The sequence below is a fragment of the Suillus discolor genome, assembly GCF_016758755.1.
Source record: "Suillus discolor strain FC423 chromosome Unknown F5147scaffold_2, whole genome shotgun sequence".
NCBI lineage: Eukaryota > Fungi > Basidiomycota > Agaricomycetes > Boletales > Suillaceae > Suillus > Suillus discolor.
In genome coordinates this window covers 1,383,977-1,394,436 of record NW_024541249.1, presented here as the reverse complement: position 1 = coordinate 1,394,436, position 10,460 = coordinate 1,383,977, and the positions used below count along the sequence as shown (strand labels likewise).

General features: G+C 47.7%; 3 protein-coding genes across 3 annotated transcripts; 1 reads left to right on the top strand and 2 right to left on the bottom strand.

Moving 5' to 3' along the window:
• Window positions 1–52: 52 nt before the first annotated feature.
• F5147DRAFT_564004 (uncharacterized protein) lies at window positions 53–1,282 on the bottom strand (the record flags this gene model as incomplete). The annotated part of the gene is made up of 1 exon (XM_041430702.1): window positions 53–1,282. One exon carries the CDS (start codon window positions 1,280–1,282, stop codon window positions 53–55), a length of 1,230 nt encoding a protein of 409 aa, XP_041299754.1.
• A 1,602-nt stretch (window positions 1,283–2,884) lies between these two features.
• On the bottom strand, window positions 2,885–5,737 carry F5147DRAFT_647789 (uncharacterized protein; the record flags this gene model as incomplete). Its single annotated transcript, XM_041433237.1, has 8 exons — window positions 2,885–3,164; window positions 3,398–3,492; window positions 3,538–3,852; window positions 3,906–4,277; window positions 4,325–4,675; window positions 4,735–5,083; window positions 5,170–5,369; window positions 5,435–5,737. The coding sequence occupies 8 exons, from the start codon at window positions 5,735–5,737 to the stop codon at window positions 2,885–2,887; spliced, it is 2,265 nt and encodes a 754-aa protein (XP_041299753.1).
• Window positions 5,738–6,305: 568 nt separating this feature from the next.
• Window positions 6,306–10,223, top strand: F5147DRAFT_796249 (uncharacterized protein; the record flags this gene model as incomplete). Its single annotated transcript, XM_041443167.1, has 12 exons — window positions 6,306–6,669; window positions 6,718–7,232; window positions 7,279–7,369; window positions 7,433–7,480; window positions 7,530–7,758; window positions 7,814–7,943; window positions 8,000–8,175; window positions 8,223–8,319; window positions 8,372–8,714; window positions 8,760–8,809; window positions 8,891–9,020; window positions 9,070–10,223. The coding sequence occupies 12 exons, from the start codon at window positions 6,306–6,308 to the stop codon at window positions 9,732–9,734; spliced, it is 2,838 nt and encodes a 945-aa protein (XP_041299752.1). The 3' UTR covers window positions 9,735–10,223.
• Between the last annotated feature and the right edge of the window lie 237 nt (window positions 10,224–10,460).

The following is a 10,460-nucleotide window of genomic DNA, read 5'->3' as shown; positions in this document are numbered from 1 at the left end:
AGCTCTGAGAAACAGAGAACAAGTACGAGCAGCACAGAAGCCCACGCTATAATCACCCTGCCCCGGTGATAAAGTACCAATACCCTACCACTGGCCTTACGCTGTCCCGCATCCCGTTCTTAAACAGCTCCGATTTATCATTCGAACAGATCTGTGTGCCAACTGCACCAGCAACAATCACCGTATCGAACAAGTGTCCATGATCATCCAGTTTCACATCGAGATGAGCGTACCCGCACGGTACACATTCGTCATCGATGATTGGATACGGCATCCCCTCGAGCACCAAGAAAGGACGCCACGCTCCACGGAAAGTGTACACCGCAGCAAACTGGGCTGCACTCAGCACCCGTGGATCTACAGGACGAAGCAGTTTCTTTGGCGCGTCTTCCCGCATGCGCTCAGCATTTAGCGGGGGACCCTGCCACATGCCTTGCTCATTGAATACGCAAAATGCGGTGATCCAGCCTGAGAGGTAGGTCGGCCCGCTCCCGCCTCCCTCGTAGTGCGCGACTTTGGACCAGAAATCGAGGTTTTCGGGGCTGGATGGCGCGTCGAAGGCGGCTACGAATCGAGAGATGATGGGGTGCAGGAGGTGATACCACGCTATTGTTTCTATGCTGTATAGTTTTAGTCGTTCAAGTCGTTCAAGGATTGCCTCCCAGTCATGTCTCTCCCCCAGGAGGGTCACAACCGGTATCCCACAACGTAGTACAAACTTGTAGCGAAAATACTCTTTCATCGTCGCCATCATGGACATCGCGTACACTGTCCGGTCTACATCCGTCGTCGTTGAAAATTCAGGCATGATCCAATCCCTCAGCATCGGATCCACTACACGCGTGTGCATAAGGTCCAACATCTGGCGCGCCAAGAATGCATAATCTGCCGTGTGACGATTTCCATCACCAATGATGATGAGTTCCTCCCGACCGTGGGCTGGAAAGTGCGCACTAAGTTGCTCGGCATTTGCGCTCACGAAGAAGCTGAACTGTATGAGGATCGCGGTCCAGACGTCGTCCGGGCGGAGGATGAGCGCACGATGGTTATTGTATGCCTCAAGCACCGTATGCACGAATCCGTTGGGCTTTGGCATGATGTCACGCACCGCATCGAGGTTGGTGGGGAGGGACGTGCGAAGGAGGTGGAGACAACGCATGAATTGTTCAGGAGATGTCTTTTCGAGGACGGCGAGGTAGGGGTTTTGGTGGAGTGGGATCTGGAGACGGTAGTCTTCTGTGAAAGACTCAGCAGGATGCGTGGCTGGGCAGAACGAAGTCATGCCAGAAGGAATGTGTTGTTGAGTCTAAGGATAGGTCTGGCGCTTGGCATAATTCAGCATTAGGAATGACATGAACATACCGTGGAGAGCGGGGACGAAACCTCAAATGAAGCCGTTGAATTAGCCATGGAAGATATCGGGGAGAATTTATGTGAAAACATGGGGTGTGTAGGAGGTGCAGTCGTGATGACCCTGCGAGGTCGTTTCTGAAGCTTCGGAGTGGGATACGGCCTGAGTGAGCCTGTAATACTCTCTGTAGGGGCAGTAGCCGTGAAAATCGCAGAAACAGCTTCCTCCTTAAACTTGCTGCCTTGGGAGAGAGGCAAATCGATGCTGATCGGAGAAAGTGGTGGTGGATTATAAGGATGTGCTGGAGGTCGGTCGGTGTCCCTCGATCTCGAGAAGACACGCCCAAAAGTCAGTTTTCGAACCATAAGGTTAAGCCTGGAAAAGGGCTGCGTCTACCAACAAAGTCGAGTTGATAAGGAGTGGATGTCGAGGAGTGGTATTGATATCAATCGCGACAGGCACTGCACATCTCGTGCCTATTTCTGAGTATGAAAATGGACTTGGACCACGAGATAGAAGTCCAAAATGAAGTTCAGCTGACTTTGGAGGATTAGGTTAACAATAAGGCAGCTGATGGCGTACTATCCCTTCCTACATGGGAAGAACCATCGTAATAGGGCTTCAAATTAATGAGCGTGTATGACCCGTTGGTAGATGTTGGCCCGAAACGCAAGTATCAGATCCAGCTTGTTCCGCTATACATGGATTGAAGAGATTGCAGGAACTGCCGGCTATGACTATAGCAGAGTGTTGACAGGACCGGCTCGCATGAGTTGATCATCCAACTCAATTGAAGTTCGCGAAAACTCGGGTGACTTACGCGAAAATTTTATGACAAATCAAAAGGGCTCTATGTCAGTATACAATGTTCCTATTATTTGCAGTTGAACGTTCACATCGCGTTTCCTTTACCGAGGCTTGATATACCGATGGTTGAACGCGATATCCAGCTATCTATCTTCATACATGTCATGGTCACCTAGCGGCCCATCAGTAAAACCTCACTTTTATTTTTGGTGATGAATCCTAATTTATCCTTATTTTCTCACTTTAACCGGGTTTGAGGAGCCATTGGGGTGACATGAAAGAGACGGCGGAAAATTTGAGAAAAAGGCCACTCGCCCTCTGAATTCTACTTTATTGCTCTTAAAAGTCACTTACTAGGCATTGACCGACAAAAAAAGCAGTAATAATAGTGCAAACGGCGTCACATTGTCCAATACAAAGTACAAAACATTGGTTAAAATGGAGTAAATGGCGACGTGAAGTGTGAAAAAGTGGTCAAAATAGGAAGAAAGGGCAGTGATTGTAAGAGTGAAAATGAATGTAAAACAAAAGAAAAGGAGATTAAAGGATATGAAATGTGGATAATGAAAAACAAAACGAGCAAACCGGAGTGATGGTGGGATAGGCAAAATGCAATGGTTTGAAGACGGGCGCCGCACAATTGGAAACTTGCAGTGAGCAGTGCAGAAATGACATCTATAGAATGATATCAGCTCGTCAATAAAGGAAAAAAAGAATCAATCTTCATTACCACAGGATGGCGCGGATGTCAACGGCCTCTGAGCCGTCATCATCAGTGCGAAAGTACTTCTGGAGGCTGACACTGCCCGATTTCTTCAGCAATTTCCGAGCCGTTAATGTTGTGGTCCTCATGTAGTCATCTCCTTTCGCCTTGATAGCAACCACGTATGACGCAGTTACTGATCCCCAGTTGTTGATGGAGAAGGCATTCTCGGTAGTGCTATCCTTGCCGGTGGCCTTGTTGAAGGTCTTCGGTGTCCGCTGTAGGGATTCATTTCTGGCTGGGCTTGCAGAGACTGTTTTTACCTTAGTGTTATGTTTGCACTTTTGTAGCTTACATAATCAAGTTATCTTTTCACCAGTTACCAGTATGAGTCTGAGTACTCAGCAAGTTTTCATGATATTTCCTCTTCTCTGAGCCTTGAGCCTGGTCCAGAAACCCTTTAGGGTCGAATAGCAGCTAGGTTCTGCAAGACCCAACATTGTTCAGACTCACCATCTGAATTGTTGTACCTTCACCGCAGCTTGCGCTTCATTTGTGCGGGACCCAGATCTAGGGTGTCCACATCAATGTCAATGGCATTGACACGGAGACGTTTGATGGCGCGCTCGAGCTGTAGAATTATCAGTAATGTTACTTGAATGTACAGAGTACTTACTGAAGCTGCACAAATGCCAATAACACCAGTCATCCCGACGACGGACAGCACATATGTTTTAAGTGTGGGGACTTCAACATGCCCGAGAATGGCGTGAAGATGAGCGGTTGTGAAGAGCTGCAACATGAATGGAGACTGGAAGGCTTGCATCGGGTCTAGGTTTTCCATGTCCTCATAAATGAAAGCGAAGTCCTCCAGAAGCGCGTCAGCAAGTGTTTCTGGATCAGTGTCAGCATTCCTAGTGAAAAAATCCATCATAATAGCCAGTCCCGTTGATCCAAAATTGCTGCGCCACTCTGCGAGACATTGGGTGGCCTGATTGAGATTGTAACCATTAGTAATAGTGACAGAAAAAAAATGCGACTTACAACGCCAAAGACAGACCCTTGAGCGGTCACCTTGTAATCAAGATCTGATTCTTCTGAATACACGACATCATAAATGGATTGGAGTGCCTCGACCAGAGGAGCATCTAAGAATTGCCAGAGGTCATTTTGACTCCCGGCCCACAGGTAAAGTGTTGGGAGGAACTGCTTCGGCCACCGTTGATCTTGGCAATGAGGAGGGAGATGATAGTTTCGGTAGCTCGAGCGCGTCTTGTATTGCTTCTCGATCCAATAGCCAGGTGGGGCTGTGAGCGTTAGTTGCGCGGTGCTGGCATCAACGTCCTCTTCAATTTTCACCTTCTTTGCAGGTGGTTGCATCTTTGTGGTGGCCGACTGGGAGACGGCAACAGCAGTCTGTCAGAGAATATAAGTTGTGATAATCATCAATAAAATAAGCTTACCGAAGAGGTCAAACGCACAGCCGTCTTCGTTGTATTGGCCATTGCGACAGGGCCTGAAGGGACATCAATAACCTCAACATCTGATGTATCCTCGTAGGGGGTACTCTCCAAGACGAGGGTGGAGGATTTGGTGTCTGCAAGCTTGCGCTTCTTACTCCGACGGAACAAGATTCCATCACTTAGGCTGCTGTCACTGTCCACCGCCTTGGACATCCTGGCATCTTTGCCCTCAAACAAATTGTCCTCCAGGTCCACCAATGCATCGTCCAGGTCCATCGGTGCGTCGATATCAATATCCTGTAAGTCCTCTGTTGAAGACAGCACATCCTCAGGCATTGCATCTGAGGTAATCTATATAATTGGCTTTGTGCATTAGAATTAGAATTTATTACAAAACATCTAGTACGCACCCTAAGTGAAGACTGCTTCCCCTTCGTCTTTTGAATGAAGGCATCCAAACGTTCCTGAGAATCATCCGACTCATCATCAAAGCCGCCAACAAGAGCCTTGGGAGTGTCAGATGCATTAGCTAGAGCAGGGGGGGCCTTAGATTTGGAGGACTTGGTAGTTATGGCCAAAACTGATGTAGCGCAGGAACTGGATAAAGCACTGCTTGGTGGCCCATGCGCCAATGACAAAGCTGAGGCAGTGGTACGAGTCTTAGAAGCGCTGGAAGTTTTGAGTAGTTCGGTTGCATCTGGTGAAATATCAGAAATCCAACCATCAACGCGCTTTATCAATGAAAACTTGGGGTTGGTCCTGAATTTTGAGGTCAAGTTAAGAAAAAAAAGAGTCGATTCAGTCAGCATCAACATCGTGGTTTTGATCGGAACAAAAAGACACACGTCGCGGTAGAAGACTTTCCTTTCTTGTCGCCAACACGTGGCCCCTGAATTAACTCAACCTTTCCTGTGAGCGAGCCTCGTGCATTGTTGATTGCGTCCTTCAGAGACGTTTTGACGGCCCTCTGGTTCTTCTTCTTTGTTCCATCCTCAATGTTGGTGTCCTGGCTGCTTTCTTCTTGGTCCTCGATGTCGGTACCAGCCTTGGGTGAGTCAGTATTCATGATACTAGTAACACCAGCGCTTCCTGCTGCCAGGAGCTTCTTACTGGTTTGGCAGGCACTACTTTTTTCTTGACAGGGCGAGCACGGGGTTTGACTGGCTTTGGTTTAGTCGCCACGCCTTGTTCCTCTGCCTCCTCCATCTCCATCTGCATTGCAGCAAGCCACTGCAGCCCCTCGACTGCAGCCCGCTCTTGAGCTTGGCGGGCTTCCTCAAGGTTTTTGTCGTCCTCTGCTTTCTGGGCCTTGCTACGTCGCGGAACCCGTCCTTGCACTGGCAGGTCTGGCAAGCCCAGGTGTTTGAACTTATTGTCTCGGCGAGTGCGGATTCCCTCAGTGATATCGGACATAATTGCTGACAAGTAGCAGATTAAATGAGTGCTGCGGCAAGCTTGAGATGGGTGAAAAAAATGTCAAGGACAACGTGTAGTTGAAGTTTGACTGCAAATTTGTAAGTTCCTTACTTAAATCAACCCGAAACTTTAAAGGTTCAATTCATCAGTCTAGTCATTTACAGCGTCCTTTGCAACTGGGTCCGCATGTGTACTGAATTGTCCTTAATTGACGTAAGTTTGCCATCTTTCTTTTCAACTTTGCTGTTTGCTAGAGCTCTCACCTTTCAACGCGCAGATTTCCAAGCTAACATAGGCAATCCTTCCACCTTTGAACACACAGATTTCCTATTGGTGATTTTTCCTCTTTTCAATGTGCCAGAGCTACTAGTACTGACAATCCTTCACCTTTCAACGCGTGAACTGCCAGAACTAATACTGGCAGTCCTTCCGGTGTGCGAACCACCAGAGCTAATACTGGTAATCCTTCCGCCTTTCAACACGCAGATCTCTGATTGGTGAGTTTTCCACCTTTCAATGTACAAATCGCCAGAACTGAACATCATTCTAGTCTAGTATTGCTGCAATGCCTGATAACATTCCACGGAGTCAACTACGCCGTCGCAACCATAGTTCGCTCCAACTACCATGTAGAAGTTGTCCAAGGTGGTTCAAAACTATCGCCGGGCGAACAAAACATCGCATTTCAGCACATCCCATCCCGCCAGTACTACCTCAGGACAACCACCAACGCTCTCTGGAACCCATCATACCAGAGCCCCGTCTGCCAAGCCCACAGCCTCATGTCGACCACGATATCGACATGGATGTGGATGAAGGATATGCTGACTTGGAGCACCAACATCAACCATCGCCTCAACCAAACGTTGATACGGAATTCGTTGGGCCTGGGGATCACCTGTATCAAAACTATCATACGGGTCTCAATGGTAAGTTCATTCGCATGATTCTGTCACTGTGGCTGAATGTGATTACAGCCAGACCATGCAATGCGGATGGTATATTCCTCCTCCCTGGCACTCCGCCCCCACCTTTGGAGAACGTAGCAACTGGCGACTGGACACCCTTTCGCAATCGTACAGAATTCGAAACGGCAGAGTTCCTGTATACGCAAAATCAGATGCCGGCAGGTCAAATCAACCGGTTGCTGGATTTATGGGCATCTACCCTTGCGAAACATGGCGACAAGCCGCCATTCGCAGATCATCGTGATCTGTACGACGTCATCGATAATTCACCATTTGGGGATGTGAATTGGCAAAATTTTACAGTAACTTACGATGGTGAGAGACCTGAAGATGGTACCAAGCCGTGGATGGACGACAAATACGAAGTCTGGTTTCGTGACCCACGTGAAGTCGTGCGCAATATGCTTGCAAATCCAACATACGCCAGTGAAGTAGACTACTGCCCCTATCGAGAATATTCAACCGAGGGCGACAAGCGCCAGTGGAAGGATTTTATGTCTGGTGACTGGGCATGGGATCAGGCAGTAAGTGCAGTCTTCATCCGGTAATGACTGCTAATTCTGTATGTAGGATGAAATAGCTAAGGACCCGAGCACGCTCGGCTCTACGTTTGTCCCTGTCATCCTTGGCAGTGACAAAACGACAGTTTCAGTCGGGACAGGTAATAATGAGTATTATCCGCTATACGCCTCAATTGGGAACATTCGCAACAATGTTTGACGAGCCCATCATGATGGAGTAGCAGTCATTGGCTTCCTTGCTATGCCGAAAAGTGCGTCGTGGTGTGGGCTTCTACGATAATGACTAACTGATTTTTACAGCTACAAAGGAACATGCTACCGAGGCAGTGTTCCGAAAATTCCGTCGACAGCTGTTCCATTCGTCACTCTCCAAGATTCTCAACACGCTGAAACCAGGCATGACAACCCCCGAAGTCACTCGTTTTGGAGACGGTCACTACCGTCGGGTTATATACGGACTAGGGCCATACATAGCAGATTATGAGGAGCAAGCACTGTTAGCATGTATCGTGCGTGGTTGGTGCCCTAAGTACGTTTTTGTCATCTAGTATGTATCTTTGTATAAGTTACAATTTTTTTTGCAGATGTATGGCATCTCGCGAGGATCTCGACGAAGATGTGTTACGTCGTTGTCGCGAATACACAGAAGCACTCGTTCAAGAAGGTTCCTTAGGTGACCTGTGGGATGACTTTGGAATAGTCGGGGAACTTGTAGTATGTGAATCAGCGCACTCCTTGCAGCACCGTTCTTAATGATCTTATTTTAACAGGCATTTACGAACGACTTCCCCAGAGCTGACATCCATCAGATGATCTCACCGGATATTCTCCATCAACTCGTCAAAGGAGCATTCAAGGACCACCTCGTCGAATGGGTCGAGAAATACCTCAGACACACACATACGAAACGAAAGGCGGATCAAATTATGGATGATATTGATTGCAGGTAAGCTTGACCGCATTTAGACTACATAACATTACTCATTGTCTTAGAATTGCCGCTGTCGCCTCATTTTCAGGCTTGCGACGATTTCCTCAGGGACGTGGCTTCAAGCAATGGACAGGAGATGATTCGAAGGCCCTGATGAAGGTAATTCATCAATTTAGTCATGCTATGGTCGCAGAACTTATTAATTCTTCAGGTCTACTTGCCTGCCATCGAGGGTCATGTACCCGTAGATGTCATGCGCACCTTTCGTGCACTTCTCGAATTTTGTTACCTAGTCCGTCGTAACATAATCACAGAAGACACTCTAGTCGAAATCGAAGACGCTCTCTCACGCTTTCACCATTACCGTAACATCTTCAGGACGACAGGAGTGGTTCCTACCTTTTCCCTACCTCGTCAACATTCACTCAAGCACTATGTCCAAAACATACGATTGTTTGCTGCACCGAACGGCCTCTGCTCATCGATTACTGAAAACAAGCACATCAAAGCGGTCAAGGAGCCATGGAGACGATCCAGCCGTTATAATGCACTTGGTTAAATACTTGTGACCAACCAACGGCTCGACAAACTTTCCGCAGCACGAGCTGACTTCACACGTCGGGGAATGTTAACTGGTACTTGCCTCTCAGTAACCATGGACGCCTTGGGTGGGTAAACAGTTCGTGAGATATCCTATATACTAATGTGCACAATAGTACCCGCACAGCAGATCAATGAACTTGATGAAAATGTGCCGGCACCAGCACCAGCACCTCTGCTGATCGGCATCGATGAGGACCTGGAAATTGATGATGGTCCGACGGTTCTACAAGCTTATGTCCAGCTGGCGAAAACACGCCGTAAGACTTCTTTTTCTTCCTTTTGAATGTCCTAATAAACTATGTACAGAGGGCAAAAAACGTGCTCAAACTATTCCTGCACTTGCCGAAGAACTCAATATTCCTAGTCTACCTGACCTCCTCAGACGCTTCTTATTCCAACAGTTGCATCCTAAAGATCCTCGCGACCCATCTAATATACCCCTCGCCGAATGTCCCCTCTATCTTAGCAAAATCTCGGTCTTCAATTCCGCATCATCACGATTCTATGCGCCGAGTGATTTGAGCGGGATCGGTGGTATGCGTGTTGAACACATTCGTTCTTGCCCCATCTGGCGGAACGAGTACCAGCGCCATGACTGTGTTTTCGTCAACACAGACTCCAGTTTGCCTGGCATGCAAGGCCTCGAAGTCGCCCGTGTTCGTGCATTTTTCTCATTCAGGTACCGGGGCAGGTTATATCCCTGCGCTCTAATAAGCTGGTTCGACAAAGTTGGCGACGCCCCAGATGAAGATACAGGAATGTGGATAGTTCGTCCTGGATTTGGAGCAGACAGTGCTCCAGGGTACGCGGTCATTCATATTGACTCTATTTATCGTGCTGCGCATCTTATTCCCATGTATGGCGTGCAATTTGTGCCCCGGGAGCTCAAATTTTATCATTCATATGACGCATTTCAAGCCTACTATGTGAACAAATACGCTGATCACCACGCATTCGAGATTGCATTTTGACTTCACTTTGTTTTGGATACTAGCGTGTAGCTACTTAAACACAATTTGACTATATACTACTATTTTCGTTCTGAACGTGCCTTATTTCCCTTTGCACCGACAATTTCACTTAGCCACTCTGTGGCGCCTTTGAGAAAATTCAGGACACCCAATTAACACTCCTTATATTCATTTTCGCGCCTTAGCGCTGGCGCCAAGGCGGGTAAAGTGAGATAATAGCAGAAAATAAAAGTGAGGTTTTACTGATGCCGCTGGGTCTCAGCCCAACTACTACCTCACTGTTTTTGCATTAGACGAAGCTAGATGAAATGGACAACCTCTCATTCTGCAAATCAACCGACAGCAGTTAACTTGCTGTGCTGTATCGCAGTCTTTCAAGATCTGCGGCCACAGCGACAACTCGGCTAATGGTTCTTCGAAGCTTCAAGATCGAATCCTTACTATTGTCGCAAAGTCTGCACTTGAACATACTAAGTGCACCTATTTCTGCCCGCCTATCCCTCTGACCATGGCATATCTTGCCTGCGACCCGCCCACACCATATCACCGACTTCAACCCTACAACTGGCCGCAACGCGGCGTACTGCGTATGACATAGTTTTCATCTTATCTGCTGCGGTGCAGGTGATTTGAGACGTTGTCATATCTAGGCACATTTATTTTACGGAGAAGACAATCAAATACCCAACCAGGACGTTGTCAATGCAGTGATAGTGGATATTAGTC